The sequence below is a fragment of the Ursus americanus genome, chromosome 19, assembly GCF_024610735.1.
Source record: "Ursus americanus isolate L20-20 chromosome 19, mUrsAme1.1.p, whole genome shotgun sequence".
Lineage (NCBI taxonomy): Eukaryota > Metazoa > Chordata > Mammalia > Carnivora > Ursidae > Ursus > Ursus americanus.
The window spans coordinates 56,313,133-56,336,749 of record NC_142145.1 but is presented as its reverse complement, the minus strand read 5'-3'; the positions used below and the strand labels follow the sequence as shown (position 1 = coordinate 56,336,749).

Sequence of the window (23,617 nt, the reverse complement as noted above, 5' to 3'; positions counted from 1 at the left end):
CTCGTAAACACTTACTGGTTCCTCCACACACTGCTCCTGTCATTTCCTCTAAGCCTTTCATTTCAGCTCCACCCTGCCTCCATGCTCGCTGGGCGTACTTCTGTACTTACCACTCTGTCCACCAGTTACCTGCTTACCTGTTCGGCTCTCCTGTTTGCCTCTAATTGTGATCTCCCTGACCGGACCTGCATCTCATTCATATGTGGGTGCTCAGTACTGGCTTCGTTCCCTGGCTCCTAGTGGGTGCTCAATATGTGTTTGTTAAATTTAATGGAGTCAAATAAAATTTAGGGGATAAACGTTAAAACTTACTGTAGTAAGGAGTCTTTAGTTTAGGTCATGGATGGTGGTGGTCAGTGGGCTTCAGGAGCTCGTACCATCATCCTTATCAATTAAGTCATGACTTAATTTTGGGAAAACCGTTGGGAGTAGAGCTGGAAAGTGTAGAAGAAATAAAAACTTAATTTACACTAAGATGGATTTTAATATTTTGTGAGATAGCAAATAAGGATCTTTTCTAATACTGTATAGAGGTTTTTCCCTTTTCTTTCTTATAAAAGCAAATAGGTTTTAATTCTCAGCTTTTCAGTACATCATTGGAGCAGTGGCAATACCATAATCCTAAGAATCAGATCATTTTTGAAGTGCATTGTAGGAATTTATCTTCCTACAGTTTTTCTTTAGTTTATTATTGAAATTAGCCTGGTATTTAAGAATCCTGGGATTCTGCAATGTTATCTTTTCTAACTCATGTAATGCTTTAATATCTAGACTTACACTTAACGGATGTTTACATCTCTGAACACAGAACAACTGATGGAAAAAGAAGTACTACCAGTATAATTTGTGTGGATAATCTGTAAATTTTAATATTGAACTTGTCTAAATACTTTATGTAGTGTCTTTCATTGAGTTTTTTTCAGTAATTATTTTTATACTTTCATTTTTTTTTCCCCAAATGAAACAATAAAAGGATCAGAGATCAAGAAGTGCCAGAGGATGTACAGATCAGGCCAGAGGATGTTACTTCAGATCCCAGTATTAGTAATTCCAGTGTCAAACTGGAAAACATGGTGGAAGATCATGCTGAAACATCTAGGAAATCTCCAGGTGAAATAAGTGTCCCAGTGGACAGCTCTTTACTTTGTACTTTGTCCTCAGAATCTCATCAGGAAGCAGCTAGTAATGAGAATGATAAAAAGCCTGCTAACTGCAAATCTGCATTACGGCCAGAGGGTGGCGCCAGTTCACCAGATTCAGCTCTCTTAGATCAGGAATTGTACAACTCCTTCCATTTCTGGAGGACTCCTCTTCCTGAAATAGATCTAGATATAGAGCTTGAGCAGGGCTCTGGGGATACTCTCAGCCCAGAGACACCAGAAGAAACCTCTGAAGTCACCGTACCGGGTTCTTCAAATATCACTATGGCCACCAGAAAGGAACTTGAAGAAATGATAGAAAATCTAGAGCCGCACATTGATGATCCAGATGTTAAAGGTATGGAAGAGTCTATCAGTTTCTTTGCTCTAAAGCTGATACAAAATATTATTTGCTGACTTTTGTCCTAGGAAAATCACCTTTTAAAAATTTATTCTTATTTTGATAAGAATATTCTTGTCTTGATACAGTTAATCTGATACTGAAGTTTCATTTTGATGAGCTCATCACTGTGTTGCTAACTGCAGCATAATACACAGATTTCTTGATTTACAGATCACTCACCTTGACATTTTCACAGTCAGTCAAACGGTGCTTTACAATTCCAGCCTGGAGCCCTGCCTTCACTATTCTGTTCTGGGTCTGCTTAACTTTTTTATAAAATAGCAGATACAGTGTTGCTTTCAAAGGAAGGACTGTGGTCTATTAACAGTAGACAGATATCTGTTTCCCATGGAATATGAAGTTTTAAGAGCTATAAACATTTATAAGAGTCATCTGAGTTTTGGTTTCTCAGTTTCGACTTTTTTCCACTGGGTTACACGTGTATCGCCCAGATTCTTTCATTGTGAACAATGGCCTTAAACGTTGCTCTGTGTTAAAATAAAAAGGGCCCTCTTAAGAAGGGGAAATGTGTTCTGAGTCAGTCAGCGGGAAGTGAGCCACCCTGACGCAGTTCCCTTTGTTCTGCCTGCTGGAGCTCGGGTCGTGGTTTAAGGTATGTGCGGCTGGGGCCGATGCAGGTGTTGTCTTTTCCTTTGAAGACTAAAGCCCTCCGCCTGACTCTCTGTAACCATTCAGTGAAATCTGAAACAAAACCAATTTTGGAAAATCTCCCACAACTACAGATCTTCAGATCTATCACTTCGTGGACTGACTTTCTCTCTCCCTTTCTCTCCCTCTCTCTCTCCTTCTCCCTCTCTCTCTTCCTCTCTCTTTTCCTTTCCTTTCCCTTTTCCTTTTTTCACCTTGTTAGTTCCAGAAGCTAAAATTTCTAAACTGTCAGTTTGCTCAATGTTGGGAAATGCCCATTTTTAAAGCAGATAAAGTGATAGATAGCTTCAGTATTGTTATAAAACATACAAAACCTATTGTGTTTGAACTTTGAAAATTGCATCAGTGATGGTTAAATTCTCAGTTATCTTTATCGGCTTTGTCATTTTTAAAGATTTCCTATTATAATTACACTTGGAGAAAAATTAAAAGACTTGATTGAAGGCAAATTCATATCCTTGATTGTTGAACGTTATTTTAACTGGCAGACAGTTTCATTTTTTTTTTCATGTTTTCTTTTAGGTTTATTGGGGTATAGTTTATATCAGTAGAATCCAGCCTTTTGAATGAACACTTGTGTGAGATTAGACACACAGTCAGTTGTGTGTAACCACCCCACTGTCAGATACAGATACCGTTCGAGGAACATTCCTTTGTACACCTTTAGTTAGTCCTTCCTTCCCTGCCCAGCCACTAGCAACCACCAACCCGTTCTCTGTCCCTGTGCTTTTTGCCTCTTCCAGAATGCCACATAAATAGAATCAAGTAATAGAAGCCTTTTTTTAGTCTGATTTCTGTCGCTTAGCATCATGTATTTGAAGTTTATCCTGGTTATTCTGTGTATCACTAGTTCACTCCCTTTTTGTTTCCTTATTTTTATCATTCCTGTTTAATATATTCTGCAGCAAGGGCAAGAACAGAGGGTGGAATATTTCCAATAGAATACCCTATTTTTCCCTAATCTCTCGTGGTAGATTATTTTTTATGAAAGCCTTATACCTTTGCTTTCTTCGGTCATTCCTCAGTGTGGCTCCTGTCACTGATGTTTACCCCTGACCCAGTAGTCTGCGTCTTAGGACAGCTTGACGAGGTAGCAAGTACTGAGGTTGTTGTTCGTTAGCTCCTTCATCAGAGTCTTACCTGAGTCATTTGTCTCCATCCCTCACTCTCCTCCGCCCCCAGATGAGGAGCTTGGAGACGCAGAATTACACCTCAAACTCGGGCTGTTCACAGCTTGATAAACATTTGTCTTTACAGCTTTTAGTTTAAAAAAAAAGCTTTTAGCTTTAAAACTTTTACTGTTTGTCAGTTTATTCACTTGATCAAACTTCAATAACATATATTTTGAATCAATTTTATGCTCCATTTTTTTGAAAAAAAGATCATTAGCTCAGCTTCTTAGGCCTGTCCTGGAAGTGCTCACTGCATCCCAGTGCCCGCTAAATCTCTGACATATCACAGCGCTTAACAGATGGTCATTGAAATATTTGAATAAGCTATGTTAAAAATTGTGTTCGTGAGAGTGTGCTTTTTAAAAAAGAGCTCTGTGCTCATACAAGTTTGAGGATCCGACTTTGTGTTTCAGAAGATGGCTAATCCTGTTTACTTAAAATAGGACTGTGAGTGCACAGGCTACAGGTGAATGATGTCAGTGCGAGTACTGTATTGCCATTTAATCCGCTCTATCTGGTGCAGCTCTTACACCTGCTGTCATTGAAATCTGTTGCAGTGTTCTTTCCGTCTGTAATGATGACCTTTCCTAACATATGCACTGGTTCATTGATTCGTTCAGCATTACTTACGGAGCACCTACTGGTGGGTCTGCTCCTTTCCTAAGCACTAAATATATAGTAGCAACAAACCAGACCAAAATCCCGGCCTCAGAGAGCACAGCAGGGTGACGCTTAGCATATGAACTGCCCCTGCGTCCGACGTTCTGCAGTAAAACCTAGGTGGGCAGCGTTGGGCATTTTCTTCTTAGGTACAGAAGTCCTGAATTTTTTATTTCATTGAAATCCGAGGGCATGTTTGACTTATGTTAAATTTCAGTAACTATGCCTTAATTTTCCAAATTACGGTGTTTTAAAGGGTATACCTTAATTTTGGATGTGTCCTCATTTCTAATTCTGCCACTCTGGGCAGCCACAAACTGTCGGGAAATGTCCACCCTTTTGAACTGGTTGTGTTGCATGTGTAATTTTTTGTCAGCAGGCCTGGAAAATGGTAAAGCAGCACCGCACAGAGAAAGAGTTTTCGGGCATGTGCTCAGTTGAGTTTCAGCATTTCCAAGCCTGTGGCACTTGTTCCCTCCCCTCCCCGCTAGCCCTTAGTGACCGTTGGTGGGAAGCGTCACAAGGCTGCGGCTGCTGCTTATTAGGTGACCTTTGCTTCCCAGTCTCGCTGATTTAACTCTTCTCTTCGTCAAAGCATTGGTGGGGGTTCTTTCTTTGTGGACTTTTAGTCAAAAAAATGTGTTTCCAGAGACTAGAAAGATACTTTTGTCAGAAGAAGAAAGCCCTTTCTCAGTCATAGAACAGAAACATACCCTACAGGGAAGGCCAGAGAGGGAAGTAGGAAAACACAAAGAAGGTGTAAGAGATCTTTTCTAAAATACTTACCTAGGGAATTTGAGGTTTTTCTGGCTTTGTCTAGAGCAATTTCACAGTCTGTGGTGTTTGGAATCACCAAGCTGATTGAGGACTGAACTCTGAGTAGCATTACTGACGCCACCTTGGTTTCACTATAGCTCGACTCATAGACAATAAAAGGAAAAATGCCCAAGCTCACAAAATACAGACTTCTACCCAGTGTAGGCCCAGTGGAAGAATTGGGCCATTTTGGTAGTCATGGTCAGAAAAATCATATTGTTCCCTGACTGAAATCAATAAATTGTTAGGAATTTGTGACTACCCACCAGTATGTTGTGTGGAAAAGTGAGAGATTATTATAAAGTTTTCTCTTAGCTGTACCAGCTTCTTCAGGGAAGGAGTAAAATTCACTTTCTAGGTTGTCCCTGCTTCTGAGCGTGAGTCACTGGGGACTGTGTTTCTTCACAAATCCACGATTAAACCAGCCCTGGTTCCTGGGATTTCAGTCTGCATATTAAGTAAAAGGCAGATTTTGATGAAGACCTGTGTGTTCAGTTTTCTTAAATTTATTGTGGCAGTGTGTCCTGCTGAAATTTCAGCATTTAGCCCAGTATTAGATCCTACTTCATTCTCTGGCTGGAGAGTTGAAGCATCAGGTTTCCTCAGGAGTCAGCACGAGGCTCTTTCTTGATCTTTATAAATCAGTTTTTTGAGGAAAGTAACTTCGGTGTAACTCATTATAACTTTTATGAATGTACAAGCATTAAAGTAGACAAAGAGAAATATGTAGTCCATTTAGAGAGAAATGACTCAGGTAAGGCATTTTCTGTGAAAGGCTTTTGAGTAGTTACTTCCTGGGAAGCAGTTAAAATGCATTAGGGCTCTTTCTCACACCCCGTGCATTCTATGTGGGACTAAACATTTTAACCTTTATGTGTTGTGCAATCTCCTTTAGTACTATTTTGATTTTGTTTTGGAAACTTAAAAAGATTCCAGAAGGGGACCTAAACTGATTCAAAGGATTAGTACAAATTGCAACTGGAATTCTCAGAAGAATGAGCATACTTTTCATGAGTAACTTTTTATGATTAAGCACCTTCAGTTTACTTACTTAATTGAGCAGCTAATGACCTAGTAGAAGAGAAGCTCGCCCTGTGTCTCCGGTATCTCTGTTGCCGGGGGCTGACGTGCTTGGGCTTGAGTTTCATGAATGCTGCAGCCCCGTAGTTGGCTGTCTTAATGAAAGTACTAGGATTGCTTTTTTATAATCTTTAAGTGGAGTGGGGACGCATTTTCTGATCTTTGTACTAATTAATTTTGAAGTGAAAATTGATGAATTTTTATATTTTGAGCATCCCGGTGGATTGTTACTTAAACAAGTAACTACACAATTCTTTTTTCCGTTACATGTCTCAGTTGTTTGGGAGAAGGAAGAATGCCTCATTTTAGTGTTGAATCACTTTTATAAAGAAGGTGTAACTCAAAACATAGACTGGTATTTGCCAGATTTAAGAATCACTGCTTGGTAATTTGTCATTTTGGTTTGCTGCAAGCCAGATAGCACTCACGTGGGGTTGTCTAAGTCACTAATTTCATTTTCAAGAGGAATTAGAGGAAAATAAGATAAAGTGGGATAAGATACGAGATGTTGAAATGTAACTGCAACAAAAATCTTTGTAATTACCGCTGTTTTATGTTGGCAGGGTTTGCGTGACTGCTCTTCTGCTAAAATAGCTTAGTAAGTAAGCCTCGTCAGTCCGATTCACGCACTACCAAAACATAGTTAACTCACACCGAAATTGACTCCTTTTAATAAACTGGAGGTACCTCCAAAACTAGATAGCATTTCTTTTCCGTACTAACGCAGAATAATGTACAGTAGTGGATAAACATTGTTAATCTCATGAAAGCATATTAGTTTTCTACTTTTTCTCTCGAAGGACTAATGATTTACCACAGTAGTTTTTTTTCAGCTTTTTGATGGCAGTGTCAAAAAAAAGTATACATTTCATTGGTAACTGATAGTGCAAACGGAGAAGAAACTTGCAGGCACGCTGTCCATCCTGCCGCTCACGTGCTCTTCCCTGTCCCACCCGCAGCGCAAGTGGACGTGCTGTCCGCCGCGCTGCGCGCTTCCAGCCTGGACGCCCACGAGGAGGCCAGCGACGCAGAAAAGAGAAGTGATGTGCAAGATGAGCTGGGTGTAAATGGGCTGCCAAACTGTAAAATAAATCACGACGCCTCCGTGCCTTTAATCAGCGACGCTGTTGAGGTAATGCACTCAGTAAAGTGTTCGTCCAGTGAAAATAGGTCCAGTCGGAAGTCTGTTGTTGGGGACTAGTTGTAGCTAATCACTTTCTAACTAGTGTTCTGTTTGTTGCTGATTTTCTCTGCTCTCTCTGACATAAAGTAAAAATACTGTCACCACATCCTGTCTTTGTGACGTTAGTGTCATGTTCAATGCTTGGAAATGTAAATCCCAGTCCTGTCTACATGACCATTTGAGTAGCCTCAATGTGTTAACGTAGCTCACTGCAGTGAAATAGTCTTACTGGAAACAAAGCCCTTTATCAAGAATAATTAACTCTTCCCTTTTCTTTTTGGAGAGGTGCTTTGTTTCTGATCGGACCATTTCACTGCAGCAAGCAACACAGTATTCTGAGCAGAAGATCGGGACTTGAGGCCATGTTGCGGAGGGGCCAGTGGCATTATCTGGACTCTGGAGTGTGAGGGTGGGTACTGTTCCTAGCGTCATCTTCGCTGTGTACTTGGAGCTGTTCTGTGTGATCCTTCCTAACTTCCTGTCACACCCCCCCACTCCCAGCCAGCATCGTGTGGGATCGGTATTTCTTACCCTTGTGTATAGGAACACGGGGAAGGAATAGCACCACTGGTTGCTAGAATCAGCCGGTCACAGATAGAGCAGTTTGAGTGATAAGCTCAGGGAAGAGTGTCCGCATACACACTGGGGATGGAGAGGGTTCTTAGAGCTTTAGTGGATTCCTGTTTTGTGTTTTGTTAGGTGACAGCTGGTAGAGTTAGAAATCTTAAACAATATCAGTGCTTCAGAATGAAACCCTGGCCCCCTGTTGTCATTGGTGATTTGAATGCAGTGGTATCTCTGCATTTTAGAAGGTGTTTTGTTTGGAGTTTTTTGAGCTGCTAAAAAAGTGTATTTGTGAAATTAGAAATAGCCAACAGTAGAAGAAAAACTGCATAGGACATCCCATGGCCTCTAAAACATTGACCAAAAGCACCCTCTGTAATACAATAATACTATCTTATAAGTAGGCTGATTTTAGATATTTGAGCCATTTCAAAATTACTTCTCAATTTTCATTTTTGATGAGTTTATTTTGGAATTCATTTTCATACCTTTATCAACCTATTCCTCAAGTTTGACTCAAGTCAGGGGGGGTTCTCATGAGGTCTTAGGTATGTTTATAAACTTTTAAAAGCTTAAAGAATTTATCTTCAGGTAGTTTTGAAAGGTAAGTAACCTAGTAAGATGGTTTAAGTGAAGGAAACTTATAGAAGGGACAGTTCTTTACGTAAATATTTTTTCCTAACAGAATATGGACTCTGCCCTTCGTTATATTCATAATGATTCGGACTTGAGCACCAACAGTAGTTTTAGCCCTGATGAGGAGAGGAGATCTAAAGTACAAGTAAGTGACAGCAAGTCTTTATGTGGTGACGGTCTTGTTAATTCCTCTTCTAAACCCATTTCCCACCGAATTTGGTCCTTACAATGAGTTTTTTAAAAATAAGACTAGTATATCGTACTTATGGTAAGAAAATTCAAATAGAGTAGAATACAAGCAGAAATCTTCCTCTTCTGATACCTGCAGTCACATTCTTCAGAGTAACCACGGATCACAGCTCCTTCCTTTTTCTTTCTTCCCTCTCTTCCGTCTCCTCCCTCTCTTCCCTCTCCTCTCCTCCCTCTCCTTCCTCCCTCTCCTTCCTTCCTTCCTTCCTTCCTTCCTTCCTTCCTTCCTTCCTTCCTTCCTTCCAAGAGTGAGAGGAGAGGGGGAAGGGCAGAGGGGGAGAGAGAATCTGAAGCAGGCTCTTCACCCAGAGCAGAGCCTGACCCGGGGCTCCATCTCATGACCCTGAGATCACAACCTGAGCCGAAATCAGAAATCAGATACTTACCCAACCAAGCCACCCAGGTGCCCCTGTCTGTTTCTTCATAAACATTTTATGGGTACAAAAACATGCATACATACCCCTTTTTGTCTGTCAAAGACCGAATCATGCCATCATACCTAGGTATTTCATGGTGCCTAATTTGCCAAGAATTACAAGATACAGCTCAATTTCAGAGATGAAAATACGAAAAAATGTCGCAAAAACCATACAAAGTGCCATCGACGGCAAGTTACACTCCAATTTCAGGAATATGGGAAAATATGCTTATGGAATATCTGGAATATGATAGTTTGTACCTTGCCTCTGTGTGTGTGTGTGTGTGTGTGTGTGTGTGTGTGTGTATTGATCTTTCCATATGCTCACTGCCCCGGCCCCACCACGGCAGTGTACTGTCCACGCAGCGTGGCCTCTGTCGTGAAAAGGCACTCTACCTCCTGAAGTCCTTATGATGCCTCCAGGTTCAGTTCCGGGATCTTACACGCGGTGCCGCATTCATGGGGATTATGTGTGGTGTTTGCTTCTGGGACTGGGGATGTCCTAGGTCAAATGGCATATGTTGTTCTTTTAAAAATGGAGTTAGTATTCGCAGTGTTGTAAACATGCTTTCCACTACTTCTACTGTAGATGTATTTTCAAGTTCATAAAAACAGATGGTCTCAATCTCTTAATGAATTTGAAAAATAGGTAAGTTTACATAGTTCAGAATTCAAAAGGTACAGAGGCATTCGGTGAAACTTCCTTCTTGGTTTTCTCCTCCAGCATCCATTTGGCTTTTCCCAAAGCAACCGGTTTTGTTTCTTTTGTATGTTCTTCCAGAGCTGTGTTATGTATACGTTAGCAAGATTGTGTAGACATTCTTCTTTTCCTCGCATTTACATGAACAGTTAGATGTTTATTCACTTCACATTTTTATAGGTAGCTGCTCAATTTCCATCGAAAGGTGGGTGTTGTTTTTATAAAATCCAGGTTGGTACGAGCGCACCTATTCTGTCACATTCGCTAGATTCCGTCAGACTTGACCATCCCACCAACATTGAGAGGTGCTGGTCTTACTGTTGGTGCAGCTTTTCAGCTTAGTAATCAGTTCTAATCCTCCTCTAAGCTGCATTCTGTTTTAAGATCTTACCATTTTTCTTCTGGAGTGGCTTCTTTTATTTATATATGTATTTCCCTTAGCATAAAACTGTGCTCTTCCTCTTCTCAGCAGACCCCTGAAACTTTGAGACTGGGTTTTTCTCTGCTCGTTGAGATACTATGTTAAATTCTTCATGTATTTAAAAATAAGTTCACTCAGTTTATGCCCAGACTGCTAAAATGAACCCGTGCCTATGCCTCTCCATTAGGATGTGGTGCCTCAGGCTCTGTTAGATCAGTATTTATCTATGACGGACCCGTCTCGTGCGCAGACGGTCGACACTGAGATTGCTAAGCACTGTGCGTACAGCCTTCCCGGCGTGGCCCTGACCCTGGGCAGGCAGAACTGGCACTGCCTGCGAGAGACCTACGAGACGCTGGCGTCAGACATGCAGGTGAGTGGGCGGCGGGGGGTCCACAGAGTGTGAGTGGATGGACGGCACAGTGCTGTGCCCTTCAAAACCTGGTAGGATTTCTGTTCATGTCCCAGCAAATACTTGCTATTACGGGAAATCATGTGCAGAAGAGCTTAAAGTCCTACCAAAGAGCTTGCTTTTTGTATGGTCCAGGTTTCACCGTTTGGAAATTATCGTTGCATTTGACATGCCTGAGTTCCTAACTTACAGATGTACTGTCTGAAGTTTATGTGTAGATCGATTCCAGACACAGTGTTACAAACGCTTCTTATATTTTCTTAAAACCTTAATAGAACTGTAGTAGTATTAGCACTGCTGAGCTCTGGGCCCTGGTTCAGGGAGTGTTGCAGTAAAGGTGGGGGAGGGTTTGTGTGTGCAAATGCTCGTGTGTGCACGCGTGCACGAGCATGCTCTTCTCCACACCTACACACTGCCAACACCATCTGCTCCGAAAGAAAACAAAATGTGAAATGTTGACCCTAGGTCGTCATGTCTGGATATCTGTATGATTTTGTGGTTGTGGCTCTCTTCCTAGATTTTGTTGACTTAACTTCCCCTGCCATTAGGTCTGGTTGCTATATCGTACACCGAAATTTTGCCTCTCTTCCACAAAATCTGCTTCTCTGGTGAAATTAATCTCTTGGTTATTAAGAAAGCAGTCTGGTTAGACTAATTTATACTGAGATATGAATAATTTTCCCTTAAACGTGTTAGTAATTATTTGATTTTTCAAGGAATTTGTGCTGTTAACTAAGCAAGGTAGGAGTTGGAAGTAATCTTGAGGGAATATAGTTTAAGTTCCTTCTCTGACCTGTGAGGTTAGGAAGCCAGGGTCCGGGTGAAGTGAATTTATCCTGTGTTCACAGACTTCTTCACCAGTAGAACTGGGCAGGGGACCACAAAGGCCCTGCGCACTGGTGGTTTTCCATCTTCATCCCACAGGCCTTTCAAAGCTCCTCGGGGGCCCCTGGTGACTGGGAAGGCCCTGGATGGGCAGGGCTTCATGCCTCCGTCCCCTCCCCTCCATCAGAACATCTCTGCCTCCATCTGCTTGATATGCTGAATGTGGGCTTAAAATTTTATTTCAGGAACGGGGTCTGGTCTTTGGGATTGTGGGGATAAAACCCTTGCTATAAACGTCTTCTCAGCAAGTAGAGTGTTTTAAGCTAAGTAACAAAGTAAAAACTTTTAAAGGAACATGAAGAAAAAGATGTTTGTCATGTAAACTTTCCTACATTTTCCTATTCTTACATTTCTTTAATTGCCAGTTCCTTAAAAACAAGTTTCATAATTTTTTTTAACCATAAGATAGACTGTACGAGAATCAGAAGGGGAACAGTCAAGCAAGGATGACACTAGCCAGCCTCTGATGGATGTGGGACATCTGTAAACCAGGCACCCAGTGTTCAGAGAACTGCAGAGACTATGCCCTTAGTGATTTCCAGCTTTTTTCCCTTTGTAAATGAAGGGAGATAATCCGTACCACGCGGGGCTTTGAAATTTCTCTGCCAGGTTTTAAGACATAGCAGGCATTTAAAGCTGAGCGTCTATTCTTGCCATTACTTCTGTTCCGATTTAATTGTTTGACATTGGTAACATTCAGACCTAAGTTGGCCTTCACACACCGGCTGAGAGGTAAAACACTCGGTACTGTGTGCTCCACTTACCAGCGACGTCCTCTTTGTCTCTGCAGTGGAAGGTTCGAAGAACGTTAGCCTTCTCCATCCACGAGCTTGCCGTTATTCTCGGAGATCAGCTGACAGCTGCAGATCTGGTTCCGATCTTCAATGGATTTTTAAAAGACCTCGACGAAGTCAGGATAGGTGTTCTTAAACATTTGCATGATTTTCTGAAGGTAACTTTTAAATTCTTCTGCGTAAAGACAGACTTAAGTTTCATTGTAGACCAAAATTTTTGGTTTTCTGTTTCTACCAAGATTAAGTTTCTGTATGTTCTTGCATAAGAAAATGTAGCCATGAGCTGATAGTGAGATGTGACTTTAAAAAAACAGTCCCATTCTGATCACTTTTGCTTGTCCTTGTAATTTTTAATTTAAAATAATTACACTAAATTTCATCATTAAACACTGTTAGATCATGATAACAAGCACCTTTTTTTTTTCAAAATTATTGAATTAATATATGTACAAAAATTCCATGATCATTTAAGTTTGGAGGCTTTATGTGATATTTTAGGAGTCCGTATTTTACCAGTCGGTATGGATCTCTGGTCTTGGAGGTAAACAGTTGTGATCTTACAACTTGTTAGTCCTGGAATACTATTGTTTAACCTTGAAATTGGCTCTTGTAGTTCGAAGTTTTGAGGTACAGAAGCAATGTAGTCCTAGTTTCGAAAAACACTGGTACTGTGTTATTATATTTTATACAGATCATACTGAAATTTCTCAGCCTGTCTAATGTGGCATTATAGCTCCCCCAAACCCCCAGTTCAGAATCCAATCAGGGATTGCGTCTTGAATTTAAATATCATGTCTCTTTAGCCCTCTTAAATCTAGACCAGTTTCCTGACTTGTGTCTTTAATGTCATTGGCATCTTTGAATAGGCTGCGCGGGTGGTTTTGCAGGTGCCCCTCAGGTTGCGGGCAGTGACACAGCGAGATTCGGGTTCCACGGCTTCGCTTGGCAGGCGCGTTGTGTGTCTGTGCGTCACGTCGGGAGGAGCACGGTCACTGCATCGCTGGCGGTGTAGACTCCGGCCACGAGATTGTGGCTCCCTCCGTTGTAAAACAACCTCTCACCTTCCTGATTAGTAATTACTTGGGGGGGTTGTTGATACGTTCAAGCTCCGAACACCTCTTTCCCGAGTCTTCCACCCAGAGAGCTTTTGTACCCGTGCATCTAGACCTGGTTCTTGCCTCAATCAGCTGTTACTGTTTTGGCGGTAAAGCACCGATTTTCTATTTTTATAATTCTTTCTCCATTTATTAGTTGGCATTCTCACGTAAAGCTAGCTAATCTCTTCCTTCTCTTCCTGCCCCTTCTTGGAAGTTTTTTTTAGTGTTAAGTGTGAACTCTGGAATTATTTTTCTATTCATAATCCATTTCTGTCCTTGGTTCTGCACATCAGTGTGGCTCACGGGAAGCCCTGAAAGCTGCCACCCGCGCCCCTTTGATGCGTTGCCTCACTGTAAGCACAGCCTTACTTCCGGGCCCACCTTCTCCTTTCTCTGCCCCAGCCCGGAGTCCGCTGTTGGTCCACGGAGCCTGGTGTTTTCTAGTGGAGAGTGGCAGTTCGAAGCCACGGCCCGGGCCCTGGATGTGCACGCTGCTCCGTGGGGGTCGTTTCCTTTCTGCCTTCTCAGGGGACAGGAGCTGGGAGGGGTGTTTGGGTTTGGGTTTGTTTTTTTTTAATGACTGAGTTCATAGTGATAACTCAGCTCCCAGTCCCACACCAGTCCTCTCCTTCTTCCCCTTCCTATTTTTTCTTTTCTCTCACGGTAAAAACTCTGTTCTTAACGTGAACATACTCAGTCCTCGTTTACTCAGTTCCACAGCATACGTGAAGTAGTTTCAGAATTACTCCAATATTAATTCTAACATCAACTCAACTAAAGAACATTCAAGATTTCCTTAAGCACTTTGTCGTTAGAACATACCCCTGAACATGTGTAGTCAGAGTATTTTTTTTCTGCGGGATTCTTAACTGTTTGTTACATGGTTAAGTTTGCTTCTGTTTCTATCAGATTTTAGGGTTTTCCCCCTTGCTGACCATAAACCTACTTTAAAATGGTTATAGAGCAATTATTGGGATAAATTTTTTTCACTCAGCAAGTATTTATTGAGCACTGCCATGTGCCGTCACAGTGCCGTGCGCTGGGCATACGTGTATGAATAAGAGCACAGTACGGTCTTCAGAGAGTTCGCAGTAACGAGGGGCCCTGTGAACATAGCGGTCAGTCCTGCCGTGTATCTGTGACCAAGGTACTGTAGGGTTCAGAGAGGTCACGCATGGCTCAAGGAACAAATATTTCAAAAAAGGTTAAGACTCTTGAACGTAAATGGGATTATCGGGGAAAATGACCTTAACGTCAGTTTTTAAAACAATTAGATGTACCTAGTACATCTGTTCTCAGAAGAATTAACTATATTACAGTTGTTTTCAAGCAGTCTAGTAAAAGTAATAATGCCTATATCTCAGCGAATATTTTTATTTTGTCACTTCAGCTTCTTCATATTGACAAAAGAAGAGAATACCTTTATCAACTTCAGGAGTTTTTGGTGACAGATAATAGTAGAAATTGGCGCTTTCGAGCTGAACTGGCTGAGTAAGTTCTAACAATTTATTGGACTATATTTTGGGAGGGGTATTTGCTTCATCTTCACCTTTTTGGGATTTGTTCATTACTTTGTGTAGATACAAGTTTCTGTCTGGTGCCCTGTAAAACATTTCTTGAAGTGCAGGTCTTGCCGGCAGTGAATTTTCTCACCTTTTAAAATTTTTTTTAACATATTGCACCTTTTTTTTTCCTTACTGTGGTAAAATACATATAACCAAGTTTGCCATTGGTGAAATTTAATACACTCATAATGTTGTGCAACCATTACCATTGTCTAGTTCTAGAACATTCCATCCTCCCAAAAAGACCCTGTGCCCTTTCATAGTCATTCCTCATCCCTCTGTGCCCTCAACTTCTAGCAACTGTTACTTTCCCCTCTGTGTCTATTCTGAACGTATCATATAAGTGGAATTTTATAACGTGTGGCCTTTTGTGTCTTGACTTCTTCACTTAGCATGTTTTCAAAATTCATTTGTGTTGCAGCATGTGTCAGAACTTTATTACTTTTTATGACTGAATAAGACTCCGTTGTGTACCGCTTTTTAAAATTCATTCATCCATTGGTGCGTGTTTGGGTTGTTTCTACATGTTTGGTTGATGTGACTGGTGCTACTATGAACATTCATGTACGAGTTTTTCTTTGAACACCTATCTTCACTTGTTTTGTGGTGGATTTTCTGGGTTATTTGATAATTCTGTTTAATTTGTTGAGGAAGCACCAAACTGCTTTCCGTAACAGTTGTACCATTTTACATTCCCATGAGCAATATACAGGGATTCCATTTTTACCACATCCTCCCCAACACTTGGTATGTTCCTTTTTTTTTTTTTTTTTTTTTAAACAAATTATAGCTGCCAGCGTAGTGGTTGTGAAGCGGTGTTCTGTGGTGATCTTGATTTGCATTTCCTTAGTGACTGGTGGTGTTAACACCTTTTCATATGCTTGTTGACCATTTGTATATAATCCAGAGAAATGTCTATGCAAGTCCTTTGCCCATTTTTTAATTGGGCTGTTTGTCTTAAATTGGGTTGAGTTGTAAGAGTTCTTTTTGTGTTCTGGATTCCAGACTTCACTTGCATTTTTAAAAGATATCTTTGCTGGGTATAGAATTGGGACTGACAGTCTTGGTTGTTTTTTGTTGTTGTTTTCTTCATACATTAAAGGTTCACTTCACTGAGTTCTGGCTTGCTGGGTTTCTGACTGAAAATAGGCACATCTCTTCTGCCATTAGTGTGGAGGGTTGGGTCCATCTAATCAGGAGCAAGCTGGGTTTGGGCTTTGTTGTTGCTATGATTGCCTTCAGTGCCCGGTAAGCTTCGTTTCTTCTCACCATGGCCTGCCAGTGCCTTTTGCTGAGGGTGGGAGCTGGGGCTCCAGGGGGCCTTCTCGTGTGTGTGTTCCACCCTCAGCTTTCAGCTTTTGTGTGCCCACGTAAACCAGCTGGGTTCTTCCCCTCCCCTAGCTGTAGACCGCTTTTAGGGCATGGTAGGCTCGTGCTGGGAAAGGGGAGAATCTCTGTGATTTGGGCTCAGCCTCAGTCTCTGGAAGGCCCTGTATGCCTGGGCTTTCTCAGAGTCTTACCCTCTCCCTGTAGCATCCAGTCTCTGCCTTGTGTCTGTGGTCCGGGTGGGGCTGAGGTTCCTGCCCGTCCTCAGTAGGAGGAGACCTCTGCTTGCTATCAGTGTAGGGTCTTCGCTCAAGGAGGTTTGCTGCCCCCCCCCCCCCCGGGATAGAGTTCTCCTCTGTCCCCAGCTGCAGGGTGTTTCTCTGTGCCATGGGTGGACGGGCTCTGGCACCCCTCTGTCAGCACCGTAAGGCTCGGTGAAGGGAAGGGCCCAGGGGAGTGCATGGGGCTTTATGCTGTCCCCCAACATGTGTCACTCATTTCCTGCCTGCTAAGGGGCCTCTCTCCGGTTTGCTTTCCTGACCCCAGACTTTCTCATGTGGTGTGCACCCAGGGGAGGCCAGCAAGAAAGCTTGCAGTGTCAGAAAATGGAGTTGATAAGTGTGCCTCTCATCTCTGAGTATTGGTGTTTGTATATATATATACAGGCACACAGGTCATGGCTATATTATGTATATTCATGCTTATAGTTTACTCCCTGCTGATTACGAATGTAAATAGTCTTAAACATAAAATCTGAAAGGCAAAAATCTCTTCATCTCGGAGGTTTTTTTTTTTCAAGGGCATTGTTGCATCTACTCAAAGTAGCCTGGTGGACACAGTCCGTCTTCAGGTCTCTCCGGATGTAATAGGAACAGCCACTAGAGGACCTCTTCGCTTTTGGTATCCCTGGTATCGTTCCCTTAGAAGCTGCTCAGAGCCTTGACAGATGTGCATCAGGCTACCTAATACTGCTAGAACTTCTTATTTAGGAAACTGATTTGTAGATGGAAGTTTATTAGCATTCTGAACGGTGACTGTGGAAAAAATGTGATTCCTGCCCCCGTTGAACATACTGGGAAATGCATTGCTCTGTCTCAGTCCCTGTGGACACACAATTGCACAGCATTTGTTTTCCTTACATATTGAGGGGGAGAGATACTTTGTGAACTTGCATGGTGTTTAAATGCATTTCCAGCTACATACAGACTAGAGATAACTACGCATGAGAGACCATGTTAATCACTAGTCTTTGCATGTGTTCATCTTACAAATAGTAACTAGTATTACAGATTATTCAGATGATTAACCTATTTTCATTTTTATTTTAAAATTTTAATTATATTTTTATTTTTATAATTCATTTTTGTAGACAGCTGATTTTACTTCTAGAATTATATAGTCCCAGAGATGTTTATGACTATTTACGTCCCATTGCTCTGAATCTGTGTGCAGATAAAGTTTCTTCTGTTCGTTGGATTTCCTACAAGCTGGTATGTGTTACAATTTTCACAATTTTAGAACAGCACACCATTCAGTAAGATCCTAGAACAGAAGATACTCCTCACTTCTCTGTGCCCCGCCCTAGGTCAGTGAGATGGTGAAGAAGCTGCACACGGCGACGCCCCCCACGTTTGGAGTGGACCTCATCAACGAGCTTGTGGAGAACTTTGGTAGATGTCCCAAGTGGTCTGGTCGGCAAGCCTTTGTCTTTGTCTGCCAGGTAAGTGAAGACTTTCCCGTTTGTGACCCATTTTTCTATCTGAAACTACATTTCCTCTTCGCTCTTTGCCTCTCGACACCCTCTTTCTCATCCTTAAGAAACAGTTTTTCGTCTGGCTCTTCGTAGGTTCCCTGTTCCCTAGAGTCGCTGTGTGCCTGGCTCATCCCACGGCCATCCACTAGGGGGTGCTCGGGGTCCATGGCACGTGTGTAAATGAGCATGAGTGTGCACACTCCAGGACTCAGTGGAACCATTAAAAAACTGTGTGTCTGTAGGGACTTAAAATGATGTCATCTTACTTTTGAGTTCCCAAGAGCCTGGAATATTGGTTTAAAAAGAAGTAACTAAAATCTGGAATACTTTGGTTGTTACTAAAAGATAACGTCGCCAGTGTTGTGGTCTGGTAGACGAATCCGGCAAGTGTAAAGCAGCTGTTTGCCTTCCCCAGACCGTCATCGAGGACGACTGCCTTCCCATGGACCAGTTCGCCGTGCATCTGATGCCACAGCTGCTGACCTTGGCGAATGACAGGGTTCCAAACGTTCGAGTGCTGCTCGCAAAGACGTTAAGACAGACTCTGCTAGAGAAAGGTGGGTGCGAGGCTGTTAGGGAAGCTGTGCCGGGGCAGAGGCGCGTAGACCACCCGGAGGGAGAAGTGTTGTATGTGCACAGACATAATCTGATAGGAGAAGGTTCGTGAGTTGTTAATGGGGTTCCCTCTGAGAGAGGACACAGATTAGAGGACAGGGACTTGTTCTCCTTTCTGCCCCAGGGGCATTTCTTTTATAATTGCAGGCTTCGTTTGAGAGATTGGATAGTCACTTAAGACAGGAGGAAACTCTTGCCTTCGGTCTGCACCACGTGACGGGCATTACTGCTGTTCGAGGCCAGGAGGCATGTTTGTGTTTCCTCCTCCTCTTCATTCCTCAGGCAGAAGACAGACGACCCCTAGTATTTGCTTTGCTGCACATCCTAATAAGCTGCTGAAGGTTTAGCTTGTTTTATTTATTGTCATCCCCCCAAATACCTAATAAATACCATCCAAATGCATGGACTTGGGACTGAAGCACAGAAAGGTTTGTAAGAGACGTCTAAGTATATAGGTACATGAATACTGCTTTTTTCTCCTTTAGAATTCATTAAAGTTGTTTTAATAGCAATTATAAGGAAATGGCTAGAGAAGACTGGTTTTCAGTGGTGTGTCTGATTGGTATTCGGGGTGTTTTTACTGAGTGAATTAATACTTATCACAAGTATATGTTTTAATATATTTATGAGCTTCACTGACATTTGTTCTAAAAATAATCAAGATAAATCTAATTCTCTTATGTTTGGGCATCTTTTTCATATCGCACAAATCAATTTGGATTACTCTTTATAATTCAACATAGCTTGTGTTTGTACTTTGTTTCTGAGAACTTAATGTATTTGTACCTGATAAAACTATGAAATGTTAAACTAATTTTATTTGTAATCTGCCCTTGTGTCTGCAGAATATTTCTTAACCTCTGCCAGCTGTCATCAGGAAGCCGTGGAACAAACCATCATGGCTCTTCAGATGGATCGGGACAGTGACGTCAAGTATTTCGCAAGCATCCACCCTGCCAGTACCAAAATCTCTGACGATGCCATGAGCACAGCTTCCTCAACCTACTAGAAAGCTGGAACCTCGTTGTCCTGCTTCCTCGGGAGCCAAGGGCTGACAAGTGCTCCACGCGTGTGATCTGGGACAGCGTTTGGGAGGAGGAGAGACCTTCCTCTCTCGCAGACTTAACTGCAGGTGCAAGTTGCCTACACCGATACCAGGGATTTTAAGAGTCAAGAGAAAGTACAGTAAACACTATTATCTTATCTTGACTTTAAGGGAAAATAATTTCTCAGAGGATTATAATTGTCACCGAAGCCTTAAATCCTTCCGTCTTCCTGACTGAGTGAAACTTGAATTGGCAGAGCATTTTCCTTATGGAAGGGAGGAGATTCCCAGAGACCTGCATTCCTTTCTCCTGGTTTGCTCTAACGACAGATAGATGGAGTGGCAGCCAGAAGGCGGCTGTGAGCCAGGATGTAAAGAGACCTTCAGTATTAGCCCGCACTGTCCCCACGCAGGCAAGGACCTGTTGGTTCTGTGGCCGGCTGCCCAGCCCTAAGTGTGAATAGTTTTTGACGTGTGTAAATGCGAAAGGAGATTGGGGGTTCTCCTAAGGGCTTGAGCTAACACTAACGTAGGATCTGATTTCAGCTCTTAAATGCAGCATATTGCTGTGCACATTTACAGAACGTTGGCTGAGGATCTGTGTCCTGATTTTCTTCATGCTGGTCATGACCCGAGGGAGTGTGTTGGCACGTGTGCTGTACGGCAGATGTTTTTAACTTGATGGTGATCGGCTCTGAGGTGCAGCTGTCCTTCCCACACTGTACATACCTGGGAGCGCTCTCGGGAGTGCTGCGGTCTTGAATCATGCTGTTTAACTGTTGTGGCACAAGTTCTCTTGTCCGAATAAAATTTATTCATAAGATCTATAGAGAGAGATATATACACTTCTGATTGTTTTCTAGGTGTCTGCAAATGCAACTTGTGACCTGTATTAATGATTTAGTATGAAGTGGGAAAACTAGATTAAAATCCTTGTCTTTTAACTAGTTTAGTCATTTCTTTGCCATCTGCACGTGCCACCAGGGCGAGGCTCTGTGGTCGGTCGCAGCCCCCGCAGGGCGGGTGTGCCCCAGGCGCCTGGACCCGGAGCTCGGCCCCCAGGAGAAGGGCGGGAGCGGGAGAGCCGGCCGGCCGCGGCGCGGGGTCTGGCAGCCGCTTTGCGGAGCCTCTGTGAGCTTTGGTGTCCGTGACCCGTCACCCCTCAGGGTTGCGTGAGGCCTGCGGTGCGGCTTGGGGATCCCGCGGCCGCTTTCTGTACGGACGATTGCGGGTAAGGCCTGTGTGCCTCCCGCCTCACAACCGTGCGAAGGGAAGCGTGGGCGAGGAGCCCTGGGAGCGGGGCAGCCGCGGGGACCGGGCGGGCTGCGGAGAACGGGGGGCTCGGCCCGCCCCGCGGCCTCACCTCTGAGGACGAGGCTCCGGTCACACGGAATTCCCGGGGTGCCGCGGATCAGCTGCGTGGCCGTGGACACGAGGCGCTGCGCGTTGTCAGCGGGGCCCCGGGGCAGCCTCTCAGGCCACAGGCTCGTGGAAGCGAGAAAAGGGAGGAAAACACGATTCTTTGACGTCTTCCAGGAGTTGAAAGCGGCAAAGCAGTTAGGACGCATGCGGATGTAATACTTGGAAAATGAACAAAATGGTACTTAAGATATTTACTATGCGGTAGCTGATCTTAGAAGGTACTCTGTGATGTGGGGACTGCTGAGTGAGGGCGACCGAGGTGAAGAGGAAGGCTGTCTTTCTCCAAAGCTGGAGCTTACTCCCCGCGGTCGTGCAGGGCATTTCCCGGCCGCCCAGCCCGGCCGGCGCCGGGCCCCCCTGGCAGCCTGCGCGGCTGCGGCTGCGAGTCGTGCTGCTCCGAAGGCTCTCGCTGCGCCTCCGCTGGCCTGGGGGACATCTCTGTGCCAGCTCTGTGAGTTTTCAGAGGGTCCCTTTACCCAGGCCACCAGACCGCCTATGTGCTTAGTGGAATAGCTTGGGGGCCACCTTTGGGCTGTGATCTTTGTCCGTAGGTCTCGGAGGTATTTCTGTGATGACACACCACTAGTTTTTCTGGAACCCTCTAGCTGAATTGGCAAGTGCCGAGTCCCTGACTACCATGCAGATGCCCTCAGAGCCGTCCAGGCTGTTGGCATCCTGATTCGTAGTTTGCGGAACAGGCGGTGGGGTGCACGGTGTGTCACGGATTCTTCTCCTACCTGTTGGGTCCGGGCCCCGCTTTCTGTCGGGCGAGCGTGTTTCCTGGCGGACTGCAGGCTGAATGTGCGGAGGGCAGCGTGGGGAACACGGATGCCTGCCGCCCCAGGCATGCTGTATTTGGGGAGCCTCGGGGAGCAATGCCGCTTCTTCCTTGAGATGCAGTTCAGGGAAGGCAGGGCTGCGAGCGCGGGCGGCAGGTTTGGAACTGACCTTCCTTAGGAAAAAGCCCCGCGGCTCAGGCTCCAGGACACCCGCGATGATTTGCTTGTCTGGTCATGGTTCCGTGCAAGACTCCAGGAGACGGAAGGGCTGAGCGATGGGCAGAAAAGAAGGAAACTCCCAGCAACTTGAAACAACGCCAAGGGCCTCTACGATGAATAATCTGACTCAAACCAGAGGAAAAGAAGTTGAGTCTGGAAAGAAATGTAAGTAAGCTGTCGATGATTTCCACCAAGTCTTATTTAAGTCAAGTTTTGCCGAAAGAAATTCGGCAAGATTGGCTCCTCGGGGTTTTTAGCCAGAACTTCTGTAACACTCGCCCTGCCCAGCTGTGTTTCGTGTTGATGACGCCACAGTGGTTACTCACGAGCCGCGGCATCGCTTGGGTCGTGTCTGTAGATGTTCAGGAGGAAGCTGTGAGCGGCTGGTGTCCGCGGCCCCGGGCAGTCCCCGTGAGCGGTCCTAGCCTAGAGCTCGCCGGCAGCCCAGCGCTCAGAAAATGCAGACGTTTGGGAGCACAGATGAGAGAAAGGTGCATAGGGAACATTGCCTAGACTGCTCATGGGGACGTGGACAGAGTCTCAGCTCCCTAGAGGCCACCGCAGCTGCCATGTAACTTCTGGTCTGCGCGGTGGGGGTGCGCCCCCACAGCAGGGATCTCCCCCCCCCTCCCGCCCCCGGCCACGAGAAAGTTCTCTAGTGGCTCCCGCGGAGGAAGAACAGTGCCGCGTGATGCGTCTGTGTGCTGCCACCGGAATTGTTTTGGATGGCCATTTATTCTGAGATTTTTCTGGGGTTTTTGTTGTTTTGGCTTTTAAATATTGGTAGGAAAATGCTGGTCATTAGAGTGCTGCCTCTCAAAATTCATGTACATCTCAGTCACCTGGAATCTTGTTGAGGGGCAGAGTCCGATCCCGCACTCCTAACGAGAATCAAGGTGGTATTTTTAAATAGTAAGATCCTAGAAGAAGCTGTTGGTGTGGGATCTTACCTTTCCCAGATTAATACTCTCTCCGTAATTTTGACATAACTCCAACGGCACAGTAATCAAAAAGAGGAAGTATTTAATATTTGTGTTTTGTTTCCTCAGTTGCCAGCCGCTGCTTTTAGGTGTGTGGTGGTGGTGCCCACGTGGTGACCGGCCCTCGGGACAGGTGGCCGTGACCACAGTGGCTGCGGTGGCAGCACCAGCCCCGGAGCTGGTGTGCGAGCCCGCAGCCCTCCCGCAGGGGATGGGAAGAGCGAGGGTCAGCCAGGTACAGGATCTCGGGATGGGGGGCGGGTGCATCCTCCAGCTGCCCAGACTGTTCCGTCTGGCCCGTCCACTGACTTGGAGAGCCGCCGCCTCCTGTGCACAAACACATGGGGTCCGTACCAGCCTATGTGCCCGCTCAGCCAGTGTCCCCACAGTCTTCACATCCAAGGCAAAGCCAAACCTGGTCAGTCCTTAATCCGCCCCTCTCTCCCCAGCTCCACCTACTTGATAGCATCCCCCCGGGGCTCTGCTCTTTCCTTCAAGGAGTGGGAGCTCCTACAGCACTTAGCATCGCTGTAAGCTTCCGCAAAGGTCTGATCGGCCCTGGCGCAGAGGCGCCAAGGCGGGGTGGCCAGACAAAAAGTAAAAATACAGGAGAGG

The 23,617-nt window shown here is 44.4% G+C and overlaps 1 protein-coding gene across 4 annotated transcripts in view; it reads left to right on the top strand.

Annotated features, from left to right (window-relative positions):
* PPP4R1 (protein phosphatase 4 regulatory subunit 1) overlaps positions 1–20,429 on the top strand; it is a 59,630-nt gene extending 39,201 nt beyond the window's left edge. For all 4 annotated transcript variants that reach the window (XM_045793874.2, XM_045793875.2, XM_045793878.2 and 1 more), the window contains 10 exons: positions 974–1,497; positions 6,899–7,071; positions 8,372–8,467; positions 10,298–10,483; positions 12,198–12,359; positions 14,689–14,789; positions 17,559–17,679; positions 17,775–17,909; positions 18,358–18,499; positions 19,403–20,429. In XM_045793874.2, coding sequence (XP_045649830.1) covers positions 974–1,497; positions 6,899–7,071; positions 8,372–8,467; positions 10,298–10,483; positions 12,198–12,359; positions 14,689–14,789; positions 17,559–17,679; positions 17,775–17,909; positions 18,358–18,499; positions 19,403–19,566 — 1,804 coding nt within the window. In that variant the 3' untranslated portion in view covers positions 19,567–20,429. The remainder of the gene's footprint in view (positions 1–973; positions 1,498–6,898; positions 7,072–8,371; positions 8,468–10,297; positions 10,484–12,197; positions 12,360–14,688; positions 14,790–17,558; positions 17,680–17,774; positions 17,910–18,357; positions 18,500–19,402) is intronic.
* The last annotated feature ends 3,188 nt before the right edge of the window (positions 20,430–23,617 follow it).